Below are 27,438 nucleotides of genomic sequence, written 5' to 3'. Positions count from 1 at the left end.
AAGCCAACACCCCCTTTGGCCGCCTTTCCTTACAGTTCTCTGCTGCCAATGACTGGAACGAATTGCAAAAATCGCTGAAGTTGGAGACTTATATCTCCCTCACTAACTTTAAGCGTCAGCTGTCAGAGCAGCTTACCGATCGCTGCAGCTGTACACAGCCCATCTGTAAATAGTCCATCCAACTGCCTACCTCATCCCCATATTGTTTATATTTACTTATTTTTGCTCTTTTGCACACCAGTATTTCTACTTGCACATCATCATCTGCACATCTATCACTCCAGTGTTAATTTTCTAAATTGTAATTACTTCGCTACTATTGGCCTTTTTATTGCCTTACCTCCTCACGCCATTTGCACACACTACACTGTATATAGATTTGTATATTGTGTTATTGACTGTACGTTTGTTTATGTGTAACTCTGTGTTGTTGTTTTTTGTCGCACTGCTTTGCTTTATCTTGGCCCGGTCGCAGTTGTAAATGAGAACTTGTTCTCAACTGGCCTACCTGGTTAAATAAAGGTGAAATAAATCAAAAGAAAAGCGGAAGTGGCCATCACTTCCACAGGGTATACAGACAGTAAAAGTAAAAATACAGTAAAAGTAGCCTACATACTGATGTTAATTTAAGGAGCATGGAGTACTGTACATGTGTAGTGAGTAACACGTATAGTGCATCAATCCATGAAGAATGAAACAATTCACAAACATCACACAGTGTTAGTGTTGCATTTACATACGCTACCAGTCACCAAATCATTTTGACTATTAACAAATGTAATTTTGCCTTTTCTATTTGCTTGCCACAGATGACAGAAACTACAAAGGTAAGAGAGATTGGTTTTGGTTGGGTTGTCTATCAATGTCAAAGCTCAGTGAAACAAATGTTGCAAAAAGTTGTAATGCTTCTGTTAAGCACAAGAGGGCAGTAGTACATCATTTCTGAGCATGGTGCCTTATGCTGACCAGTAATTCTGCTGGTGAAGGATTTAAACTGATTAGAATTAGGGGGATACCTAGTCATTTGTCCAACTGAATGTATTCAACTGAAATGTGTCTTCCGCATTTAACCCAACCCCTCTGAATCAAAGAGGTGCGGGGGGCTGCCTTAATCGACATCCACGGTGCCCGGGGAACAGTGGGTTAACTGCCTTGCTCAGAGGCAGAAAGACAGCTCAGGGATTTGATCCAGCAACCTTCCGGTTACTGGCCCAACACTCTAACCACTAGGCTACCTGCCAAGAGTAGAAATTACACAAAATATGCTATAGTTAAATTGTTGTCCTTGTGGCGTTGACAAGATTATTATTTGTTTGTCAGTTTTGTTAAAGATGATTGCTTCCTTAAAGAGGCTACCTGTTATATGCCTGTCGTAAGATACAAGGGTAAGACTCAGATTTTCACTTATCATTATTTCATGATTATTATCAACCATTAACAACAACATTACGCACTCATTTCAACTTAGTCTTCTCCTGCGCCAACCTGTCCTATCGGTGCACAGAAAGCACATTTTCTTCCAAAATCTCCATGAAATGTGAACCAGACTTACTCTCTCCTGTTATCTCTCATTCACTCTCTCTCTCTCCTTTTCTCTCTCATTCACTCTCTCTCACTCTCTCTTTCTCTCTTTCATTCTCTCTCTCTTCATTCTACTTTTCACTCAGTGTGGTATCAACACCCACTTACTGTCTTCTTAGCTGGGTAAAGGTTAACACCCAAGCCTCTGTGTGTGTGTGTGTGTGGGTGGAGGTGGAGGTGTGGGTGGAGGTGTGCACCGTAAAATTACAATCTGCAGCGTGATTTAATTTGAAGCTTTTCTTCAACGATGTGCCTTATAAGGAGGAGATTATTTAACCAGAGTTAAAGGGGCAATCTGTAGTTGCTACATCCACTTTTGGATTTATACAGTACATGGATTCTATTGATTATTGAAGAATTATCACTTATAAAGGTCATACTACATCAGAACCCAAAATACAGTATTATCTTGTTTTACTCCAATATTTATAAACAATGCAATTGTAAACAAACACTGTATAGCTTAAAAACATAAAACGATGATTGTACAATCATGGACAGTCAGTCCCTGCATTCACAGCTCTGTCTATGAATTTGAGAGTGGTTACATTTCTCCAGCCCCATCCCTCAGTTATTTACCAAAACCAGTGGCGAGGTGACCACTTTGATTTTGTTTTTGTTTGAATTGCAGATTGCCCCTTTAAGTAAACTGTACGATGCAATCCAATTGAGAGTTGCAGTATCTGGAACTAGCATTGTATTATTTGACATACCGTCTATTCAAACAGTTCATTTTTTTGCACAGTGCTCTTGTCGTGACAAATGTCGGCCCATTATGTGTTGTTCAGTGTTTGCTGGCATATAGACGGCCGCATAATGGAATCGCATTTAAATATCAGGTGTGAAAATACATGGCATGCTGCAAAGCCTTCAGAACAGGTGATCTATGAGAGAGAGAGAGAGCGAGAGAGAGAGAGAGAGAGAGAGGAGAGAGAGAGAGAGAGAGAAGAGAGAGAACGAGATTAGAGAGACGAGCGAAGAGGGGCTCGAGGAGCTGTCAGATGAGGGCAGACGACGGAGTAGAGATTACTCCAAAGAGGAACGAGAGAAGGAGACGCAGAAGAGAGACTCTCGGAGACCAGTGAGACAAGAAGGCGAGTAAATAAGAGAGCATCGAGACGAGGTCAGAGGAGAGGAGCCTCCAGCAGAAGAAGATTCGGGGGAGGAAATTGAGAGGAGGTGCGCTCACGACGGAGAGAGCGGCGAAGGTCAAGGTCGGCTGGTGAGGGGTGTTGCTCGACGTAAAGAAAGCCGAGGCCGGGGCAGCAGGTCTATCCGATCAGGGAAGCGAGTTAGGCTCGAGTAGAATGCAAGGATGGCTGCAGGACGTAGGTCGGGTGATCCTTCGTCTCGTCGAAGTAGAAGGCAGGTAGAGAGAGAGAGAGAGAGAGCAGAGCAGATATGTAGAGCAGATGCAGTACAGTCTCATGCAGAGAGATTCGAGAGCAAGAGGAGAGAGAGAGAGAGCAGAGATGACGCAGATTGCGGAAGGTTTAAGTTGTTCCAATTAGAGACGCAGAGAGATCGTAGACGAGAGAGAGCCATGAGAGTCACGCTAGAGTACCCGTCACGAGAGCATGAGCAGCAGTCTAGTCCTCAGTCAGAGAGAGAGAGAGGAGTACTATCGATCATTGTAGGTCCCTACAGATGCGCTCAGCGGGTTTAGAGCGGCTTGGAACATTTGCTCATGCTCGTGCCTCTCTGACTGGCCAAACACAAGGGTTGTGAGTTGAATTGCCACCTGTGCCAAGTATACTGAATAACAGTTAGTAGCTTTGGGTCTGCTATTGACTATTACTGTATTCAGATGCAATTCAGTAGTAAGTCCACTCCACTGTAATCGTATTGAGGTGTAGGAAGGAAGGTGGCTATTTCTCCATCACACAATCTATCCCAATGTGCACAATAMGAGTATTTCTACAGTGATATTACATAGAGAACCTAAAACCAGCCTAATTGTTCAGCAAAGGTGGAATGCATGTATAGCATTGGCTTTACTCTCTAGTCCCCAGAGTGCCAGTAGCTGTTGCCAATGAGTCAGGTGTTACATTTTAGCCGTGGAAGAGGTGTAGTCATGGGAGGGTAGCATTACTGACTAATTCTATAATTCTATTATAGCTGGTTCTAATTCTGTTATGGATATTGGCCTGCTGGGGGTATGAGAGCCCTGTCTCAGAGCTGACAGTGAAACGGTGGCCTCCGTCCCAAATTGCACCCTATTATTTATAGTACACTACTTTTGACCAGAGCTCTATTTTATAGGGAATAGGGAGGCATTTGSGATTTGGACAGTGCTGCATTGGCTGATTAACGGGAAATGAGAGGAGGCTTTAAAGTGGACAGACGGTTCAAACAGCAGGTATGCTGTAGCCTGTACAGTAGCAGCCCTTGGCTATACATCACACAGACTGACTCCAGGTCAGCTTAGATGAAGGGAAAAGAAGAGCCTGGAGAGTGATGCACTGACTGGTCCACTGCTTTTGCTGATTTCTCAAAGTAGCCCTTGAGGCATTTAATTGTCTTTCTTTCTATTGGCTTGTGGGTGTGTGAATGAATGTCCTTTCATTGGTTATTGAGACAGAACTGAGAAGCATGTGAGGCATTGTTGTGGTTGAGAATCGATTTGGCTTCTATCAGTTTACCCTCTATTTTCCCAGGTAAAGTTAACATAGTTATTATATATTTATTTGAATAATCTATTGCTCACAAAATATTAATTAGAGAGTGATAGTATGCCAATACTATTTGATTGTAGAAACTAGGTGCTGCAAACTTCTTTGATTTTAGAATCTAGGTGTTGCTCACACACACACACATGCACACACACGCACACGCTCACGCTCACACACACACACACACACAATTCAAAAGTTGGTAAACAGGCACACGCATGCGCGCGCGCGCACACGCACACAATTCAAAAGTTGGTAAATAGGCACTGCAGTTTATAGTGCCCCCTCAACCCCCCCCCTCTCTCACTTGCTCTCTCGATGTCTCTACACATTCACCGACTAGCAAATATCATCAGAGTTGTCCTCGCTCATACACGCATGCACACACACACGCACACACATAGCCTCTGCTGCAGTGGATGATATACCTTTCGCGTCTCATTCCGTTTCATCCTCTACAATTGGAAATACGGGTCGTTGCACGGACAGATTATTTTAAAATCCCGAAATTACGCACAGTGCGATTTGCTTTTATTAACCAGAGAATAAGAACAATTCAAACGTTATTCGCAATCCGGAGCTCGTTTTCTGCCGTCTGGACTGGTCGCGCACGCATACCTTTCGGTGCAAAATCATGGCGATTATGAATCATTATAAATAACGGACTATAATTATTTTAATGTCTGTCTAATATTCTCCATCGCGACGGAAGGGGAAACTATCTTGCCTCATTAGCTTTTACAGCACTTGAATAAAACCATTCAATTTATTTGCTGGATCCAATTAATTGGACACTTCATCTTAGGTTTTGGAATTATTGAACTCTGCCTGCTGAACGACAAAAAGAGGCAAACGTGGTTTCCAAACAAGTTATACCCTATTTATAAAACCAACATTCAACGTTGATAAAAACATGAACTATTTGCGTTGTATATCATCCGCCTCTGCACTGACAAATGATCAGTCGAAACGATTCGTCCACTGAAATAATCGAAAGAGCAGGCGAGCTAGGCTATTTCTATCATTGGCGAACAATCTTAAACTGTCTGTTAGCGAGGCGAACACGTGAATCCACTTTTTGGAGAGAACTAAGTTCTTCAATGAAATGCTATTGCGATTCATTGCAAATTCACCTCAAGGCTCTCTAAACTTTAATTACAACACAATCTCCTATTATTCTAATACGATCCCAACTCCACTGCAACATTCGGATATTGCTCCAATTTCATTTACCTGACCATGGCGGTAATTGGAAAAAGTCTGCGGCAGTTATCGAGTGTCGCGTCCGGTCATATTGCACTTCGAGCATCGCTCACCTTACTTTTCCTCTCCTGGCCGTGCCCGTCCCTAGGCAAGAAGAAACTCTACATCGGAGCTCTCTTCCCCATGAGCGGCGGTTGGCCGGGCGGCCAAGCATGTCTCCCCTCTGCGCAGATGGCTTTGGATCTGGTGAACAACCGGACGGATATTCTGCCGGATTACGAACTGGAGTTGATATACTATGACAGTATGGTGAGTAGATGTTGGATCAAATAGATCAATTGTTGTGTTTAAAAAGTGGAAGTCACATAAGCAGAAGATAATAAAACTTTATCTTGTTTTTTCACAAGGCTCTAGACCAGTTGAAATGTAATTGATATATGATATATGGAATACATGAACAGTTCATTTCTATTTCAGTTACAGCCTTTCTTTTTTACATGTCTATACATTGTTAAAACATGCCAACATGATATTGATTTCCAGCAGGCATACTTCTTTGAATGCATTACCCTTGTAGCAGGTGGGTGCAATAATGTAACAACTAAGCAGCATACTTATTTAATACTGTCAAGGGAGTTATGTACCAAAAACCATATTATATTACCCCTTTTAGAATTGTTGCACAGTTGCCCATTTAATWAAAAAAAACAAGGCAACAGTAAACATGTCATCCCCCACAAACAATGCAGCGCCCCCCTTGGGCCAATTGAGATATCACTCCCAACTAACACATTTCAGTTAATTACCATAGCTCCCGCTTTTGGCCAATCAGTGTCATTTTGTAAATGCTGGATCTCTATGGCAAGATGCAGCATTGGCCAAAATGTCGTCAAAATCGGCAKAGTGCTGACTGAGATATCTCATGTGGCTAATGTACGAATGGACAGAGACCGATCCACAGTCCCCTCCCCGATTTCAGTGGTGGTGGACGATAAACTAAACTAATCCAAGTCAGACACTGATATTGGCTTGCTGCAATTCAGCGTCAGTGCAGGTATAGGAAAAAGTGAACTTCCACGATGAAGCTGGACAACCACAAAGCATCAGCTGGCTGCTAGGTGGTTATGTGTCTTAAAAATAAAAAAGACCAATCCCTATGTGTCAAGACCAATGTCTGTGTCAAGACCAATCCCTATGTGTCAAGACCAATGTCTGTGTCAAGACCAATCCCTATGTGTCAAGACCAATGTCTATGTGTCAATACCAATGTCTATGTGTCAAAGACCAATGGCCTATAGTGTCCAAGACCTAATGTCATGTGTCAAGACCTCAATGTCTATGTTCAAGACCAATGGCTACTGTGTCAAGACCAAATGGCTATGGTTTCAAGACCATGTATATGTGTCAAGACCAATGTTCTATGTTGTCAAGACCAATGCCTATGTGTCAAGACCAAGTCTTGTTATTTTGTCAACCAATGTCTATGTGTCAAGACCAATGTCTATGTGTCAAGACCATGTCTATGTGTCAAGACCAATGTGCGATGTGTCAGGACCAATGTCTATGTGTCAGACCAACTATGTCAGGACCAATGTCTATGTTCAAGACCAATGTCTATATGTCCAAGACCAATGCTATGTGTCAAGGACCAATGTCTATGTGTCAAGACCAATGGCTATGTGTCAGGACCAATGTCTATGTGTCAAGACCAATGTCTATGTGTCAAGACCAATGCTATGTGTCAAGACCAATGTCTATATGTCAAGACCAATGGCTATGTGTCAAGACCAATGGCTATGTGTCAAGACCAATGGCTATGTGTCAAGACCCAATGTTATGGTGTCAAGACCAAGGTCTTGTCGTCAAGACCAGTCTATGTGTCAAGACCATGTCTATGTGTCAGACCAATGTCTATGTGTCCAAGACCAATGGCTATTGTGTCAAGACCAATGTCTATGTGTCAAGACCAATGGACCTATTGTGTCCAAGACCCAATGTCTATGATGTCTAAGACCTAATGTCTATGTGTCAAGACCAATGTCTTGTCTATGTGTCAAGACCAATGTCTATATGTCAAGACCAATGTCTATGTGTCAAGACCAATGTCTATATGTCAAGACCAATGTCTATGTGTCAAGACCAATGTCTATGTGTCAAAGCACAGGGGACATTTCTTCAGTGGACAGAATGCCACTGCAGAGGTCTCCTCGGGATAAGATGTCACATATAGCTGACTGTCACTGACTGTCACTGTCCCATTTGACCACTAGCTGACCGTCACTGACCGTCACTGTCCCATTTGACCACTAGCTGACCGTCACTGACCCATTTGACCACTAGCTGACCGTCACTGACCGTCACTGTCCCATTTGACCACTAGCTGACCACTAAGCTCCAGTTACTAACCAGAAAATGATAGAGCCAAATATTTATGTTATTAAATGAACAAAACACCCGCTGCTTGTTTCACATCAATCATTCATCATATAGGCATTTTCAAATGTCAGCACTCTTCACTCACTACGCATCTATATGTCTCCCACTGTTTCTGGCCCAGTTTTTGCCTCCCACTTCGTCATTAGCTTTAACACACAGCCATCCTTCCCACTGGGTTTCCATATCAATCATACTACAGGACAGATGCCTCCACTACACCCGGGCATACAGCACACAGGCATGAAACAGTTAACTGTGCTGTGACTGGTTAGGGAGCCGTGCTCACTTTGTTCYGATTGGTGTAAAAGGCTCTGCAATGGAATCCCATTGTAAAGAATAGGGAAGAGGGGAGAGGAGAGGAAAGTTGGCATGGCAACACAGTTACCATTGAAACAAACAGGCTTCTTGTTTTTCTCCTTTCAATTAGATAAGAATTTGGATCAATAGATATGGTAGATGTGTGCATGTTRARATTCAGGGTTTGAAAATCATATACAGAACATGAAGTTAGGCTGTGGACATATGAAATATACTGTCTATACATATTATTTAACTTGAAACAGCTTTGTGAATCAATGGTACTTGCCATAGAATACAATATATTCTCAAATTTAGAATTCTGGAATTTATGAGATTAATCTCACCCATTGGTTGATTTATGGTTCTCTTTTTGTTTTGACAAACCAATAGATTTACATCTTTGTGACAGACCAATACAGGACTAGAACCAAATCAATGAACACGTCAGACAGTGACATTTTCTTGAAAGTAGCCTGAAAGTGCGTGTTAGTGTACAGTTATTGCTAATTACAGTTGGGTTTGATGATCACTTTAACAATCAGTGGATTGTGAACGCTTCACACCTGGCTGAAATATTAATGAACAGTTTATGGCATTAAGAGTGAAATTATAGGAGATGGAATTAAATGCGGATGCTTTTTACTTTCAGTTATTATCCAATCAACATCTTTTTGGGGTCAAGTAGAAGACAGACAATCATACCTCACACTCTGTTTGAGCATGAGATTTAGAAATATGCTTCAACATCATCCAATTGTTTGTCTTCCTAATTGCTTTATAGTATCTAGGGTTGGGATATCAAATATGAAGAAATGCTCACACAGTGGTCTGGGCTTGAATGTATAATGATGTTCAATAATAGAATGTGTTCATTTTAAGGTCACAATAGTTCAAGTGAAGCTTTTAAAGTGTGATCTGCTTGCCTTGGAAAAAGATGACTCATCAAATATACCATTACATAATTAGACACTGAATACTGAAATATTAAGAAGACTTTACTGTAGATGAATGTCAACACTGACACCGTTTATTTGTAATGCAGCATATCTCTATCTATCTATATGGGTAGATCGCTGCTTGTTTGCTTGGGTGGCAGTATAGGGAGAGAACATTAGACTATTTACAGCACATTGAGATCTATACACAGACACACCACTCACCCTCTAGACCGTTGCCATGGTTATATCAAAGCGGAGACTGATAACTTTGATCAATTATTAACTGTGGTGGAGGGAGCCAGAGGTAGAGAAATGGCGTGATGAGGTGCTCTCTGTGTAGGGGTGCCGTCTTTCGGATGGGAYGTTAAACGGGTATCCTGACTCTCTGTGGTCTCTAAAAGATCCCCTGGCACTTATCGTAAGAGTAGGGATGTTAACCCCGGTGTCCTGGATAAATTCCTAATCTGGTCCTCATACCACCATGGCCACCTAATCATCCCCAGCTTTTTATTGGCTCCTTCATCCCCCCTCCTTTCTCCTGTAACTATCCCCCAGGTCGTTGCTGTAAATGAGAGTGTTCTCAGTCAACTTGCCTGGTAAAATAAGTCTTAAATAAAATTAAAAAATCTCGCACTTCCCCCTTTAATTGGCGGCTGGAACATAATAGGACTCAATCAGGGACCAAAATGATTAATATGTCCACATGGTCCACATGCACGCCCGCACACACGTGTGTATCAAATTCATGTATGCACCATTTAACGCCATGACTCAAGTGGTACTCCAGATTTAATTACTGGGGGGAGATTTAGAAATCCACAGTGACTTGAGATAAGACATAAGATCCCTCTCGTCCTCTTATATATTCACACTTCTTTTATATTATTCAATCTGAAATGCAATTCAAGAGAATAAAGCAGATCAGCATATGTGGCTTCTTCTCCTATTCTTTCTGTGAGATTGGTTTCTCATCAAAGTCTCATGGGCGGATAGATTGGATGCTGGAAGTATCGTAGTAATGCTAACTCTGACGCTAATATTGGGTTGCATTTCAGCACCACGGACAGTGCATGTGTGTTTGTGGATAAAGGGAGGGTTATACATACCACCCTTACAAAAAAAGACATGGTTTTCAGACACGTGTGAAGTTTCACATGTAAATTTTTTCACCACTTATTTTTCACCACTTCCAGCTACATCTGGTCTCCCATCGAGGGACTGACCCTACTTAGCTTCAGAGGCAAACCAGCAGTAGGGTGCTATGTTGCTGGAATGGATTTGTCAAAACTTGCAACTGGAAAAAAGGCAGGAAAGCAAAGACCAGAGTAACATAACCAAAGACAGGGAAAATTGCATGGAAGAGGGAGGCATTTTATTTAATTGCATTATCATAATTTTTTTCAACTGAAAACATTTTTGGCATTAACTTAAAATCCATTGGCTCCCGCATTTAAAAATGATTTTGTTTTGCTATCAATAGTTTTGGGTTTATGTTTTGCATTCAATATCATTCTTTTAGTTTGGAATACTAAGAATGTTGTTCTGGACTACAGAAGTGTTGCTTCATATTAATGGCACAAACGTAGCTCACTCACTAGAGCAGGGTTAGGAAACCCGGTCCTGGAGGACCGYAGGCGCTTCATGTTTTTCATTTAACCGACCTGGAAGACCAGGTGTGTTGAATTTAGCCAATCACTGAACTGATCAATTAGCTCAGTTGGTTATGTGTGGTGGCTAGTTAGAACAAAATCCTGCAGTACCTGTGGCACTCCAGGAACAGGGTTGCCTAACCCTGCACCAGAGGATTGCACCATATAACAATGCTGTTACTCAATTAAAAGTCTTTAAAGTGGCAATCCTTAATTGAAACATTAACAAAGTGTTCTCCTTGCCACAGTTTTTGTAAACAGCTGAGGGATGGAGCTGGAGAAATGCAACCACTCTTATATCCATAGACCATGCTATGGATGCAAGTATTGACCATCCATTATATCCAAATTATAGTTTCAACTATGTTTTTAGGCTATACAGTATTTGTTTACATTTACTTTGTTTACAAACATTGGAGTAAATGCGGAGTATTCTTACATGTGAAACTGCAAATTAGATTGTCTCTTTAGATGTGGAATTGCAAGGTCACATGTTAAAGTATTTTCAAATATGAAAATGCAAATTTGATTTTTACACGTGTGATTGTTTTTCACATGTGGTTTTCTTACATGTGGAACAGCAAATGTGATTTTCACGTTGGAATGTTTTTTATATGTCAAACGGCATGTCCTATTCTCACATGGGAAAGTYTTTCACATGTGAGGTGAAAACATGTTATTCTCCTCACATGTGAAAAGGTGGTGTWAACATGTGAACTCTACATTTAATAAACGTGAAAATATGATTTCACGTGAAATTTAAGCTCAACGTGAAAACTGCTATTTTACATGTCAAACTGCAAATTTGACATCTATTTTTTTGTTGTTGTAAGGGCAGGCATCTCCAGGAGTTCTCTGGGGCAGAGAAAAGGTTATGACCGCCTGACATGTTATCAGATGTGACAGGATAGCAAAACGTCACTTTCTCTTCCATTGTGATCAATTGGACTTGGTGGTATCATGATATCTAGATCATAGCATACATTCTAGAGACAGTAGCATTAGACAACAACGTTTTAACCACCATTGAAATAAACAGGCAATTTTGCATCCGACACATTTGCATCTTGAGTGCGCTATTTCCATCTCGGGAAAACGAACGGAGACAAACCAACACCCAAATCAGGGCCCATAATGTCCGTTGTTAAGTCACAGTTTTCTACAACCAGATTGCTTGTGACACTCAACTGCAATGCATGGGAGTTCTGTCTCCTCTCTCTCCCCCTCCACAGCAAATCACCATTAAACGTGTCAGGCTGATTTAGATCTGGCCCTACTGAGGACTGGAATGGGGATGGCTTATTCAAAACCTTGTTGACAGGCCTGTGGTGGATAATTTGTCCACCTCAAGCTTATTTTACATTCATTTGAGCTTTTGAATGTGCTCTGTTTGTGATATCTCCCTCCCTCCTTGTGCATTTATTTTTTCTTCCCGTCTCTTTTTGCACAGCGTGGTCGATTTAACTCTCTCTGTGGCCATCTTTTCCCACTTTTATACTGACGCTCAGTAAGGCTGAATATCGATCACTGTTCTGTTCTTCTCTTTCTGTTTCTGATATTCTTCTTTCTTCTCCCCTCCCTTCTCTCCCTCGCTCTCTACCCCTGTTCTCTACCCACCTCCTCACTTTCTCTCCTACATCTCTCACCCCTCCTCTCTTCTTCTCCTCCCCCCTATTTCTCTCCTAATCTTCCTCCTCTTTTTCCTCCCTCCCTCTCTCCCTTCATCTCCCCCTCTCTCCTCACATCTATCTCCCCTTTTATTTCCCTCCATCTCCTACCATCTCCTCCTCCCTTCATTTTTCACCTCTCCCTCTTTCTCTCTCTCTCTCTCTCAGTGTGACCCGGGTGAGTCCACCAAGTTGCTCTATGATCTGCTCTACACAGAGCCCATCAAGACTGTCCTGATGCCCGGCTGCAGCTCCGTATCCACACTGGTAGCAGAGGCTGCTCGCATGTGGAACCTCATAGTGGTGGGTAGCTATTGTGTGTGTGTGTGTGTCCCATGCGCTATATGTCTCTCTCTTGCTCTCTCTCTCTCTCTCTCTCTCTGCCTTCTCTCTCTCTCTCTCTCTCTCTCTCTCTCTCTCTCTCTCTCTCTCTCTCTCTCTCTCTGCCTCTCTCCCTCTCTCTCGCTCTCTCTTTCTCTCTCTCGTAATCTCATAATCAATCTTAACTTTAGTCAACCTTTTTAGCCAAGTAATTAATTGAGAACAAATTAAATATCCCTATCTATCCATCTCTCTCCTTCATTAAAAACTCATCTCTTTTTAGCTTTTCCAAATCTCCTCTTTACTCCCTCCACTTGTCAGCAACTAGTGCCTTGGGCCTGTCTGCTTGATTTCCTCTGTTCTCTTCCTCTCAGCCTCCTTGTTCCCACTCTAGCTGTCGACCCCCCCCCCCCCCCCCCCCACACACACACACACAGGGATCAGGCTCTTTAGTGAGTCTCCACACACTTATTTCTGCCCCTGTTCAGCCCTTAGGAGGAGTATCTCTCTGCATGTAACAAGCCTATCAGAGAGCCAAGGATCAAACAGACCAGAATCAAGGGACTTCTTGGAGCTCCAATTGTAGGCTGTATTCGGATCTCCCAAAGCCTAGCGTAGCAACTCAGTCTACATTTAAAGCCAATCCCATTGACACAATACAAGAACAAAGTTCATACCGGCACATCCTGTGAAACGTTTTAAAACATTTAGCAACAGAAAACATAAATGTCTTTCTTATTGGACAAATCCAGTTAATCCCTCCCTGTTTTAGTCCATTTGGTGCATAATGAACACGACSCTGAACCAACTCATTTTGAGTCTAGTGTTTATTTCAGGTCGTGAAAAAAACACATTGGAGTACTTCTCTTCTGCTTCCTGCAAAGTGGTGTTTTATGAGCCTCTCTGTGCCCTGCCGCTTTGCTCCATTTCCTTCSATTTCATTCTCCCGTGTGTGTGTCACCCCTAATGCTGGAGCTGTTTACCACAGGCTGATACCATCGTCCCCCTAACTGCACCCAATTGTGAGCAGGCAAACTCTATTCTACTTTACATGTCACTAGCTGTATTGTCTGCTGTCCATGTATTGATGGCTCCACTACCTCTAAATACACCAGGAGATTTGTTAATGCTGGGACTCGATATTGTACATGACGTTTGACGTTCATCATCAGGTCTCTACCTTCTTCTTCTCTCATTCCCTGTTGTCAGGGTGCCGATGTTCTGAACACCGAAACCAAAGTATAGTGTTTTGGCTGTATAGTGTTTTGATAGTTGTAGAATATAAGAAAATACATGTTTATCTCCCTTCCTATCTCCCTCTCGCTTTTCTCAGTTGTCCTATGGCTCCAGCTCTCCAGCCTTGTCCAACAGGAACCGTTTCCCCACCTTCTTCCGCACCCACCCCTCGGCCACCCTCCACAACCCCACCAGGGTACGCCTCTTCCAGAAGTGGAAGTGGACCAAGATCGCTACCATCCAGCAGACCACAGAGGTCTTCACTTCGGTCAGTACACTCTCTCTGTCTATCTCTTCTCTCTTTGTCTCACTCTCTCGCTCTCTTTCTATCTCTCTGTCTCTGTATCTCTCTCTGTCTCCCTCTCTCTCTCTCACTCTCTGTCTGTCTCTCTCTCTATCTTTCTTACACTCTTCAGTGACTCTCCCACATCTTAATGAGCAAATGAGTGTGTGGGAGTGGGTGTGTGCGTACGTGTGACTTATATGTGGTATGATAGTCTTTTAAGTATTCAATCCCACGATTGATCGTGGATTTCTRAAGTAATTTGTTGAAATATTGGTGGTGAGAAATATTGATCAGGCAATACATCTCTCTGAGCAACCGGGTGGATAATGTGACTCTTGGGTTCTTTCCTCTAACGGAGGTTAATGATCTCCCTCTTCCTTGATCTTTACTTTTCTCTATCTCTCCTCTATCCTCTCTCTTTCCCTACGTCTTTTCCTCTTTATCTTCTCCCCTTCTTTCTGCCTCTCTTTTTCTCTCTTTTCCTACCTCTCTCTCTCAAATTATCTTTCTCTTTCTCTCCCACTGTCCTTTATTATCTCTTTCCTATTTTACTCTCACATTTCTTGTGCCTTTCCTCTCTCCTTTTCTCACCCCTTCCGTCTTTCTTTCAATCTCTACCCCTCCCTTCTCTCTTTCGTCTTTCCTTCTCTGTTCTCTCTTCCTTCTCTGTTTCTATCTACCCCTTCTCTTCTTCTCTCATATAGACTCTGGATGATCTGGAGCAGAGGGTGAAGGAGGCTGGGATTGAGATCAGTGTGAGACAGAGCTTCCTCACCGACCCGGCTGTCGCTGTCAAGAACCTCAAGGTGCTTTGATGAAATATTCAATGGGGAGCTGCTGTTGCTCTCCCCTGCTCACAGTTGCACCTGTTAAGCRAAGTGAGGTGATTTAATACAGGAAATGAATGCAGTAGGCTAATTAGCACAGCCAACTGCCAGCCTATGAAGTGCAGAGCTAGCTAGCTAGCAGAGTTGTACCATAGAATTTGAATAGTCAAAGTGTAAAGGCTTGTATCATTATTATTGAGCTATGTGAATGTATTTTCATTACGATGGCTTAAATCATTGCGCTTCCTGTCATTGAATTAGCGTCAGGATGCCAGAATAATTGTGGGGCTCTTCTATGAGACGGAAGCCAGGAAAGTGTTTTGCGAGGTGAGTGTTTTAAATCATTAAATCATCGGGCTATTAAATCATCGAGCTATTTATAGCTATTGACCTCTATTGTATCTTGAACCTCTATCTGAACAAATTACCATTTTTATTTAATGAATTCTTATTTGTACTGAGGTGATGATGTAGCCTTGAGAAGCAAAGAATATTTCTGTGTAATTACGTATTATTTAACAGACAACTAAGTGTTTCATCTTCGTCTTTTCTGTCTATTTTCCAAATGTTTCTCTCTCTCTCTCTGCCCTTCTCTTTTTTCCTCTTTTATCTCTCTTTCACTTTCTCTCCCCTCTCTCTCTCTCTCCCTCCAACTCTCTCCCTCTATCCTCCAGGTATTTAAGGAGAAACTGTATGGGAAGAAATATGTCTGGTTTCTGATTGGCTGGTATGCTGATAACTGGTTCAAGATCAAAGACCCGTCCATCAACTGCACCATCGAGAACATGACAGAGGCGGTGGAGGGCCACGTTACCACGGAGATCGTCATGCTCAACCCCGAGACCGTCCGCGGAGCCTCCAACCTGGTGAGAACATCTGGGCCGGATCTCATACTGATCCAGGATCAGGTCCCCCAAGTCCATGTAATGTTATTGATTATGATCCGCATTCCAACCTGGTGAGCAACGTGTTCTCCATCTGGTCATGTTGTCCCTTCAATTTCACACGCTGCCAGCTTAGCTGTTGATTAGTTTCATATACCTTCCTCTACCTGCAGAGCGGAGGCTTGATGTGCTTCTGCAATAGTACACTCTAGSGGCCCTTTAGGCTTTTCCACACCACATGTTTCTTAGCCCAGGGCAGAGACACATATTTAGACATTTATATGAAATAAATGTCCCTGGCCCAGGGCTATCCCTAATAAATATTCAACTTAGGTGACAATGGAACTCTGTGATTGGTTAGCCCCAAAAAGCTGGCGTAAAAGCTGTCTTAGCCCCGAGCTAAGTACACTACCTTTTGAGTTCAAAGGCTAGTAATACGTAACCATTACACAGTGCTTGAGGCTCCGGTATTGCCTAAATCTAAGTTGACCCTAATGCAACTAACATAGTGATTTGAATTATATAAATGTCATACTAATGAGTTTGATGGACAATAGTTCAGATTGAAAGCCACACGAATGGTGAGCCTCATTTATCAACTCCTCCCCTTCCCTATGTCTGGTACAATCAGACCTCACAGGAGTTCCTGGGGGCGTTGATGAACCGGCTGGGGGGTAAGAACCCGGAAGAGACGGGGGGCTTCCAGGAGGCCCCTCTGGCCTACGACGCTGTCTGGGCCCTGGCCCTGGCCCTCAACAAGACTGTGGCCCCTCTGAAGGCCAAAGGTCGCAGGCTGGAAGACTTCAACTATAACAACCATGACATCACAGCAGAGATCTACCGCGCCCTCAACACCAGCTCATTTGAAGGCGTGTCTGTGAGTACAGGAGGGAGGGTCCTCCAGTAGAATATACTAGGGCCATGTTCATTAGGGCACAAAATGTTTGAAAACCTTTTGCAATGGAAAACGCAAATGAGTGTTTCTTATTATACAAGTCCAGGTAGTCCAACCCTGGTTGGAGGGTTAACACACCTGATTCAACTACTAAACCTATCATCAAGCCCTTGGTTAGTTGAATATGGTGTGTTGGGTTGGAGCAAAAGCCTGCATACCCTATTTGTCCCAGGACAGGATTGAGGAACACTGCACAGTAAATTACACATGTGTAATCTATGTATTGGCTCATTCAATAAGTTTATATGGATGACAGTAGATTTCTGACTTGATGTAGCACTTTTCTGGGGTTTTCTCCTTCAGGGTCATGTGGTGTTTGATGCCCAGGGTTCCAGGATGGCTATGACCCTTATTGAGCAACTGCAAGGTAAAGTCATCTATCACCATTTCAAGCATATTTCAGCCTTTCCTTGTTCTGGACATCCTACAGTAGTAAAAAACAACGACAACAAAAAACCATAGACATTTTATTGCTGTGCGACTGAATGTCAGTCAGTCCAGTCATTCATCAAGATCAAGGCTGTCTGCTGACGCTTTTCTTTCTTTCCCTCCGTTCTCACTCGTGTTTATTTGAGAGCAAAGCATTTTTAGGGGCGATTGCTGTGCAGTTTGTTTCATTGTCCTATAATTGCATGTGCAAAATGTGTTGGTTTATAAATGTGTTGAGTCAAGTCTTCCGTCTAATTGGAACAGGCCTGGATCAAAGCTAAGGTGGCGGATTATTTTGTGCCTCTGTTCTTTTTGGATCCCTAATGGATAAAAAAATGATAATCCTACTTCTTCCTGCATGCACTGGGTAGCATTTTGCGTGCTACAGTGCTAGTCACAGGGTCGGGTAATTTGGTTAATACATTGAAAGCCTTGACTTGAATATGTGAATTATTCTATTCCAATCAGTATTCATGGTTAAGGCTGCCACGTTCTCTCCCTCTGTCTTTCTTTCCCTGTTGTAGCTCTGTATCGGTCCCTCTCTCTGTATCGTCTCTATCTCTTCGTTCCACTTTTCCCTCTTTTCTCTTTCTCTCTATTTGTGGATTTGAAATGTTCTGCCCTGCACTTCCATAGCCTTCTTTTCATAATGATGTTTTGATCTGTCGCTCATCTTCAAAGTGTTCTATTGTTTGTTGTCGTTTGAACCCATCATAACCCAAGGACATTATGTAGGCAGGAAATAAAGATGATTTGAGAAGATATTAATTGGACCCTCTCTCCCTCTCCCTGTGTAGGAGGCAGTTATAAGAAGATTGGATACTACGACAGCTCTCAGAAGAATCTCTCCTGGTTCGGCAACGATGTGTGGATAGGTGCGGCGGAGTTGATTACATTGTCTTTGTCAGGCTTCCTGTGTATGTCTCTCTCTGTGTGTAGGTGGGTGGGTGTGTGTGTGACTGTCTCACTGTGAGTCATCTATGTAACTATCTATCTCGTTCCCCTCACATTAGACCTACTGTTACGCCTTCTCTTTGTCTAATCCCGCGCTGCCTCCATCCATCATTTCCATGTCAGACAAATCACCACTTCTGGCTTTAAAAGCAATCATTTGGGCCCTCATCCTCCTTCACCCAGAATGAGTTTACACCCACAGCCCAGTGGCCAGACCATGGCAGTCGGGAAAGCCTGACCCCACCCACTCTTCTTCACTTTGGGAAAGTTAAACATCCAACACAGTCTGCAGAGAAATGCTATTACTGTTGATTTGCTTCAGCCACACCAAGTTAAATGTTGTAGTTCAGTTGTTTACTGGACCAGTCCTCCCTGGAGAGGTGACACACTTGTGCCTGGGCTTAGAATTACTGCACCGCTAGTCAGTCGCTGGGAGGCCAGAGAGAGGGCACCGTTGTAGACTTTTAAGGAAACKATTTGTTGCCAAGGCTTAGCTTAGCCTCCGAGGGGAGCGTGGCCAATGGGTCCAATCAGAGATGACTCTCTGTCCTTCACAGGGCTGACTTACTGTAGGGCTAAGTTTGGTGGTATTACTGTTCTGTAGTGTGACAGGAGTGAGCTTGGTGTGATGTAGGTTTACAGAGGTGAGGATGGTTTGTTCCAGAGGTGATGGAGTGGAGTCTAGTTTTCTGGAGAGTGATAGAGGTTAGTTTGTTATAGAGGTGATGGAGTGGAGTCTAGTTTTCTGGAGAAGTGATAGAGGTTAGTTTGTTATAGAGGTGATGGAGTGGAGTCTAGTTTCTGGAGAGTGATAGAGGTTAGTTTGTTATAGAGGTGATGGAGTGGAGTCCAGTTTTCTGGAGAGTGATAGAGGTTAGTTTTCAGAGGTGATGGAGTGGAGTCCAGTTTTTCGGAGAGGGATAGAGGTTAGTTTGTTATAGAGGTGATGGAGTGGAGTCCAGTTTTCTGGAGAGTGATAGAGGTTAGTTTGTTATAGAGGTGATGGAGTGGAGTCCAGTTTTCTGGAGAGTGATAGAGGTTAGTTTGTTATAGAGTGATGGAGTGGAGTCCAGTTTTCTGGAGAGTGATAGAGGTTAGTTTGTATAGAGGTGATGGAGTGGAGTCCAGTTTTCTGGAGGAGTGATAGAGTTATTTTTTGCTATAGAGGTGATGGAGTGGAGTCCAGTTTTCTGGAGAGTGATAGAGGTTAGTTTGTTATAGAGGTGATGGAGTGGAGTCCAGTTTTCTGGAGAGTGATAGAGGGTTATTTTGCTATAGAGGTGATGGAGTGGAGTCCAGTTTTCTGGAGAGTGATAGAGGTTATTTTGTTATAGAGGTGATGGAGTGGAGTCCAGTTTTCGGAGAGTGATAGAGGTTATTTTGCTATAGGAGGTGATTGGAAGTGGAGTCCAGTTTTCTGGAGAGTGATAGAGGTTATTTTGCTATAGAGGTGATGGAGTGGAGTCCAGTTTTCTGGAGAGTGATAGAGGTTATTTTGTTATAGAGGTGATGGAGTGGAGTCCAGTTTTCTGGAGAGTGATAGAGGTTATTTTGCTATAGAGGTGACAGTGTTAAGTTTAGTTGACCTGCACACTCTTAGAAAAAGGGTGCCAAAGGGTTCTTCAGCTGTCCTTATAGTAGAACCCATTTAGGTTCCATTTAAAACCCTTTTTGGTTTCAACCATTTTGGGTTCCATGTAGAAACCTCTGTGGACAGCCGAAGAACCCTTTTAGATTTTAGATAGCACCTTTTTTGTATAGTAACAGAGGTGAGTCTAGTTTACTGGAGAGTCACAGCCCAATGGGCAAAACTGGTTGCCACGTCATTTTCCACATCATTTCAACAACAACAACATCAAAAATGACGTTGAATCAAAAAGTCATCAACGTTTTTTCACCCTACTTTTAACCTAAATCCAATGGTGAAATTCTTTGTTGATTTCATGTTGTATTCACGTTAGTTGACGACTCAATCAAATGTAAATAAAAACTAGACATTGAACTGACGTSTGTAACCAGTGGGAGAGGTACGAGGTTAGTTTGTTATAGAGGCGACAGAGTATAGTTTTTTGCTATAGACATGACGGATTTGAGTTTAGTTTGTTCTAGAGTTAACAGAGGTGAGTTTAGTTTGTTCTAGAGGTAATGAAGGGGAGTTTAGTTTGTTCTAGATTTAACAGAGGTGAGTTTAGTTTGTTCTAGAGGTAATGAAGGTGAGTTTAGTTTGTTCTAGAGGTAATGAAGTTGAGTTTAGTTTGTTCTAGAGTTAACGGAGGTGAGTTTAGTTTGTTCTGCAGGTAACAGAGGTGAGTTTAGTTTGTTCTAGAGGTAATGAAGGTGTGTTTAGTTTGTTCTAGAGGTAACGGAGGTGAGTTTAGTTTGTTCAGAGGCAACGAAGGTGAGTTTAGTTTGTTCTAGAGTTAACTTCTCTAGGGTAGGGGGCACATTCGGAATTCTGGATGAAAAGCATGCCCAAATTAAACTGCCTGCTTCTCGGGCCAGAAGATATGATATGCATATAACTGATAGATTTGGATAGAAAACACTCTAAAGTTTCCAAAACTGTTAAAATAGTGTCTGTGAGTATAACAGAACTGATTTGGCAGGCGAAAACCTGAGAAGAATCCATTCGGGAAGTAGTTTTCTTTTTTGGTTTTGTAGTTTTCTATTCAATGCCATTACAGTACCATTGACTTAGGACTCAACTTGCAGTTCCTATGCCTTCCACTAGATGTCAACAGTCTTTAGAAATTGTTTCAGGCTTGTATTCTGAAAAATGAGGAAGTAAGAGCAGTCTGAATGAGTGGACCCTAAAGTGTCACAGAGCTTTTTCATGTGCGGACCGAGAGAGTGCCTTTCTGTTTACATTTTATATTGACGACGTTATTGTCCGGTTTAAATATTATCGATTATTTAGGCTGAAACAACCTGAGGATTGAATATAAACATCGTTTGACATGTTTCTATGAACTTTACGGATACAATTTGGATTTTTTTGTCTGCCTGTTTTGACTGCGTTTGAGCCTGTGGATTACTGAAGAAAACGCGCGAACAAAACAGAGATTTTTGGATATAAAGAGACTTTATCGAACAAAAGGAACATTTATTGAGTAATTAATGTCTGCTGAGTGCAACCATATGAAGATCATCAAAGGTAAGGGATTATTTTTATCTCTATTTTGACTTGTGTAACTCTTCTACTTGACTGTGTTACTGTTTGTAATGATTTGTCCTCTGGCTATGTTCTCAAATAATCGTAAGGTATGCTTTTGCTGTAAAGCATTTTTTAAATCTGACACCGTGGTTGGATTCACAAGAAGTTAATCTTTAAACCTATGTAAAATATTTTTGTTTTCAGATTTTTATAATGAGTATTTCTGTATTTGAATTTGGTGCCCAGCAGTTTCACTGGCTGTTGAAGAGGGGTGGATGCTAACGTCTCACGTACCCTAGAGAGGTTAACAGAGATGAGTTTAGTTTGTTCTAGAGTTAACAGAGATAGTTTAGTTTGTTCTAGATTCAACAGAGGTGAGTTTAGTTTGTCTAAGAGGTAACTGAGGTGAGTTTAGTTTTTTCTTGAGGGTAATGGAGGTGAGTTTAGTTTGTTCTAGAGGTAAACGGAGGTGAGTTTAGTTTTTTCTGGAGTCAACAGAGTGAGTTAAGTTTGTCCTTGAGGTAACGGAGGTGAGTTTAGTTTGTTCTAGAGGTAACGGAGGTGAGTTTAGTTTGTCCTTGAGGTAACGGAGGGAGTTTAGTTTTTCTAGAGGTAATGAAGGTGAGTTTAGTTTGTTCTAGAGGTACGGAGGTGAGTTTAGTTTGTTCTGTGAGTCAACAGAGTGAGTTTAGTTTGTTCTAGAGGTAATGAAGGTGAGTTTAATTTGTTCTGCAGGTAACGGAGGTGAGTTTAGTTTTGTTCTAGAGGTAACAGAGGTGAGTTTAGTTTGTTCTAGAGGTAACGAAGGTGAGTTTAGTTTGTTCTAGAGGTAATGAAGGTGAGTTTAGTTTGTTCTAGAGTCAACAGAGTGAGTTTAGTTTGTTCTAGAGGTAATGAAGGTGAGTTTCGTTTGTTCTGCAGGTAACGAATGTGAGTTTAGTTTGTTCTAAGATAATGAAGGTGAGTTTAGTTTGTTCTAGAGGTAATGAAAGTGAGTTTAGTTGTTCTAGAGTTAACGGAGGTGAGTTTAGTTTGTTCTAGAGGTAACGAAGGTGAGTTTAGTTTGTTCTAGAGGTAACGAACTTGAGTTTAGTTTGTTCTAGAGTCAACAGAAGTTGAGTTTAGTTTGTTCTATAAGGTAATGAAGGTGAGTTTAGTTTGTTTTAGAGTAATGGAGGTGAGTTTAGTTTGTCTGTAGGTAACAAGGTGAGTTTAGTTTGTTCTATGAGATTAATGAAAAGGTGAGTTTAGTTTGTTCTATAGGTAATGACAGTAGAGTTTTAGTTTGTTCTGTAGGTAACGAAGGTGAGTTTAGTTTGTTCTAGAGGTAATGAAGGTGAGTTTGTTTGTTCTGGCAGGTAACGAGGGTGAGTTTAGTTTGTTCTAGAGGTAACGAAGGTGAGTTTAGTTTGTTCTAGGAGGTAATGGAGGTGAGTTTAGTTTGTTCTAGAGGTAACGAAGGTGAGTTTAGTTTGTTCTAGAGGTAACGAAGGTGAGTTTAGTTTGTTCTAGAGGTAACTGAGGTGAGTTTAGTTTGATGTGACATTAGAGCGTTGGACTAGTAACCGAAAGGTTTCAAGATCAAATCCCCGAGCTGACAAGGAAATCCCCGAGCTGACAAGGTAAAAATCTGTTGTTCTGCCCCTGAACAAGGCAGTTAACCCTCTGTTCCTAGGCCGTCATTGAAAATAAGAATTTGTTCTTAACTGACTTGCCTAGTTAAATAAAGGTAAAATAAAAAATATTGTACAGTGGCAGAGGCAAGTTGGGTCTGCTGTGGATGTGATTGTTCTCTTAACTCTCCTATTCTCCATTCTGTTTACCCTTTGTCGAATTCCTCCCTCACTTTCGCGCTCTCTTCACTGTCGCCCCTAACAACCACTTTAGCTCAACTGTCTTCCTAATCGCTGTGGCAACCATTACAGAGCTTGGTCTCCATGGCAACACCCTGTCCTGATTCCTTGATCAAGGATGGAGGAAGGTTTAAACAGTGCAAACACTTCAGCTGTCAGGACAATGCTCGTTCGCTCTTCAATGCACAGAAAAACACACATCTTCAAACAGTCTTCAAACAGCCGTCACTGTTCTCAGACAGCATGTCTCAGATGTCACCTCAGGCAAGTCAGTGGTGTGATATCGCTGAAACCGCCAAAACAAATGTGAGCGCCCTGGTATTGTGACACCCCTGGGGCTCGACACTGTGTCACCCTCTTCCTGACATGGACACGTCCCCACACACTGACACAAGTCTATGTCACTGTCATCACCCTTACGTAAGGACACAGTGACACCCACACTCTGAGCAGCTGTCAGGATCTGCAGTCAGGGCTGGATTTAGACAGACAGGGGAGAAATCGGAGACAGATAGTCAGTCAGTTGCACTTTCAACCATCTCCAACTTTGAAAGAACCCATGGCTATTTATTTGTTACTTTTTAGTTCTGCACATGTTTTGAGATAATTAGGGTGAACACGTCCTGATTTCCACATCTATCCTCCTTTATTCTCAATTTCTGTACCTTGTTGGTCATTGAATGAAATCAGTGAGAGCAACACAATAATGTATACTGGTTACTGTGTAAATTGTTTGTGCCAATTTCATTTGATCCTTTAGGTTAGTATCTGTAGAAGTTACTGAGCATAGTGCCCTCCCTGATTTTCAAATTTGGATTTTGATCTTAATTCAAAACATAAATGTCCTTTTGCCCAGTTCTGTTCTGAGTGACATCAAGTACAGTACTGTAGAAAGGCATAATCTGCCCTTAGAACTCTCTGTCTCTTTAAGGCATGGATGGACTAACCTCTGTCCTGCCTCCCTCTCTCTCTCTCTTTCTCTCTCTCTCTCTCTCTCTGTTCAGGTGCCGGGCCCCCGGCTGACTCGACAATAGTCATTGAGGAGTTTAGGTACCTCTCTCAGAAGCTGTTTGCTGCTGTGTCTGTCTTCGCTGGCCTGGGCATCCTGCTGGGCATCGTCTGTCTGACCTTCAACATCTACAACAGCAACGTGCGGTGAGATTAGAACTTCATCTTGCACATTTAAGCAACACCGTCATTGTAGATAAGAATTTGTTCTTAACTGACTTGCTTAGTTAAATAAAAGTTCAATTAAAAAATATATTTAAAAAAAAACACTGGCTACAGCAAGCAATTCATCAACAACTTCATTGGCAATCACGCTGGGTCGAGTATGATTGTCCTCCTGGTGGGTCCTGCTTGTAGGTCTCCAGATGGCTGTGGGCAAGTCATATTCACGTTTATGTGGACATATGTCATAACACTTGGCGTAACTGTCTCCAATCCTTGCAAAATGCCTCATCACTCTACATTCAGTGACAGACGATGTCATGTCTATGACATTATTTTGATGCTGTAAAGTGTTGYGGACAGTGCACGTGAAACAGTCCCTTTGTGGGTTTTGTCTGTGTTCTCTGGCCTTTCTTCATACCCTCTTTGTGTGTGTTGTGCCAGGTACATCCAGAACTCCCAGCCCTACCTGAACAACATGACGGCAGTGGGCTGTATGATGGCCCTGGCTGCTGTGTTTCCCCTGGGGATYGACGGACACCACATCCACAGGTCCCAGTTCCCTGTGGTCTGTCAGGTAACACAGCTAAAGCCGTGGGAATAGGTGGTTGTCGCCATCTTCTAGTGCTACAGTAGATGGATGTGCTGTAATGGCTTGTCAGGAGAAATTATTTCTCTCTCTGCCTCTCTATTTCTCATATTCCTTAGCTCTCTCCTTATCTCGCTCTCATCTCTCATTATCAATACAATTTTGATTTATTGGCATAATAAAAATAAAAAAAGTAAAAATATTGAATCAACAAAATCTCTCTTTCCCTCTCTGTCTAGTTCCGTCTGTGGCTGCTCGGCCTGGGCTTCAGTCTGGCCTATGGCAGCATGTTCACCAAGATTTGGTGGGTACACAATCTCTTCACAAAGAAGGAGGAGAAGAAGGAGAAGAGGAAGGTAAGCCTTTTAAGAGGGCTAGAGGAGGGAACGGGGAAGCTCCAGAGTCTACAGTACTGAATGTGTGGTGCTGGCAGTTAAACAATCCCCTTCAACTTTAGAGTAAGGTTACATAAGCCTCTGGGAGATGTGCTTTGCTCTGCATGTTAAATTATCTCTGTATATTCTCTACTCTGGGATATACTGCAGTAGAGTAGAGTACAGTAGAGTACAGTAGAGTAGAATATAGTACATTAGAGTAGAATAGAGTACCGTAGAGTACCTTAGAGTAGAGTACAATATAATAGAGTAAAGTAGAGTACAGTAGAGCAGAGTAGAGTAGAATAGAATACAGTAGAGTAGAGTAGAATAGAATACAGTAGAGTACAGTAGTAACTGTACTGTACTATACTGACTGTACTGTACTGTACTGTACTGTATCAACTGTACTCACTCTACTTACTGTACTCTACTGTACTTATCTTCGTACTCATAGTCGTACTTCTACTGCACTCTACTGTACTCTACTCTACTGTACTGTATAACCACTCACTCTACTCACTCTACTCACATCTACATTCTACTCCAACCTCTTACACCCAATCACACCACTCTACTCACCTACAACCACCTACTCCACTCTACACCACTCTACACCAAACTCTACCCAACTCTACACAACTCTACACCACTCACTCCACTCTACTCCAACTCTACTCCTACTCTACAAACCAACTCTACTCCACCTACATCCACCCTACACCACTCTAACTCCTACTCTAACTGCAACTCTACTGTACTTACCTACTGTACTCTAACTGTAACTTGTACTCTACTCTACTCTACTACTACTCTACTCACTCTACAAACTCTACTCACTCTAACACCTACTCTATATTACACCACTCTACTTCACTCTACTCCACTGTACCTACCACTCTAGATCTACTCGACTCCACTCTACGATCCTACTCTACGCCACTCTACACCACTCTACTGCTACTCTACCTCCACTCTACTGAACTCTACTAACCACTCTACACCAGACTGCTACTCCACTCTACTTCCACTCTACTTCACTCTACAACCAACTCTACTCCACTTCCAACTCTACTCCACTCAACACCACTCTACTCCACTCTACCACCACTTATACTACACACTCTACACCACTCTATCTCCACTCGACTCCATCTACACCACTCCACTAGCCACTCCCTACTGCCACTCACTCTACTCTACTCACTGCACTGTACAGGCAAAGGGTGGCTACTTTGAAGAACTCAAAATATTTGATTTGTTTGACCATTTTGTTGGTTACTATATATTCCATATGTGTTATTCATAGTTGTGATTGTCTCCCACTATTATTCACAATGTAATAAAATAGTATAAATAAAGAAAAACCCTGGCTGAGTCCGGTTGTGTCCAAAACTTTGGACTGGTACTGTAAATATGCTTAATTCCCCAAAATATAGACTCTTAGCTTAATTAACACCCATTTGATAGTTTCCTAACTTCACAATGTTGGTGCTCATGGGGCCTTTTAACACCCAAATTTTGAATATTCTGGGTCTGGCAGTGAACTTGTATTTCTGTATCAACAGGAAATGTGAAAATTACGTGTTCATTGAAGACCAATCCCTCTAAGTTCCCATTTGGCTAACCACCTTTGGCGTTTACGATCACAGTGACACTCCTCTATGTGCACGGTCCAATCAAAGAAATTCACAAGTCAACCGACCTGCACCCACCCCTTTCTTTTCTCCTTTGACGTGGATGTTCCAAAACCGCAAGGGACAAGTCAATTTAACATTCCTTTTCCTTTGTACTTACCTTGAGTCCGGGTGGGAGTGACTACTGCTGGGTTAGGAGATGCCTCTCATCGCAGGACTTATTGTACAAGCCCATCAGTGCTTCCAACGCACACTCCATGATATTGCAACGTGGACAAGTCAGATATCAGTGGGTATAAGTCCCATGATATTCAGTGGGACAA

General features: G+C 42.3%; 1 protein-coding gene across 1 annotated transcript in view; it reads left to right on the top strand.

Annotated features, from left to right (window-relative positions):
- Positions 1 to 809: 809 nt before the first annotated feature.
- The window catches only part of LOC111959087 (gamma-aminobutyric acid type B receptor subunit 1-like), a 46,774-nt gene continuing 20,145 nt past the window's right edge, over positions 810 to 27,438 (top strand). The window contains 13 exon segments of the mRNA XM_023980517.2: positions 810 to 827; positions 5,605 to 5,765; positions 12,615 to 12,749; positions 14,101 to 14,271; positions 14,994 to 15,095; positions 15,378 to 15,443; positions 15,791 to 15,982; positions 16,632 to 16,877; positions 17,259 to 17,322; positions 18,182 to 18,259; positions 24,350 to 24,500; positions 24,960 to 25,092; positions 25,344 to 25,460. Of these exon segments, the coding sequence (XP_023836285.2) occupies positions 5,640 to 5,765; positions 12,615 to 12,749; positions 14,101 to 14,271; positions 14,994 to 15,095; positions 15,378 to 15,443; positions 15,791 to 15,982; positions 16,632 to 16,877; positions 17,259 to 17,322; positions 18,182 to 18,259; positions 24,350 to 24,500; positions 24,960 to 25,092; positions 25,344 to 25,460 (1,581 nt within the window). The 5' untranslated portion in view covers positions 810 to 827; positions 5,605 to 5,639.

This window comes from Salvelinus sp. IW2-2015, linkage group LG35 (assembly GCF_002910315.2).
Source record: "Salvelinus sp. IW2-2015 linkage group LG35, ASM291031v2, whole genome shotgun sequence".
NCBI classification, from domain to species: domain Eukaryota; kingdom Metazoa; phylum Chordata; class Actinopteri; order Salmoniformes; family Salmonidae; genus Salvelinus; species Salvelinus sp. IW2-2015.
Note: the sequence above shows the minus strand (reverse complement) of the source record. Positions and strands in the feature narration are given on the sequence as shown.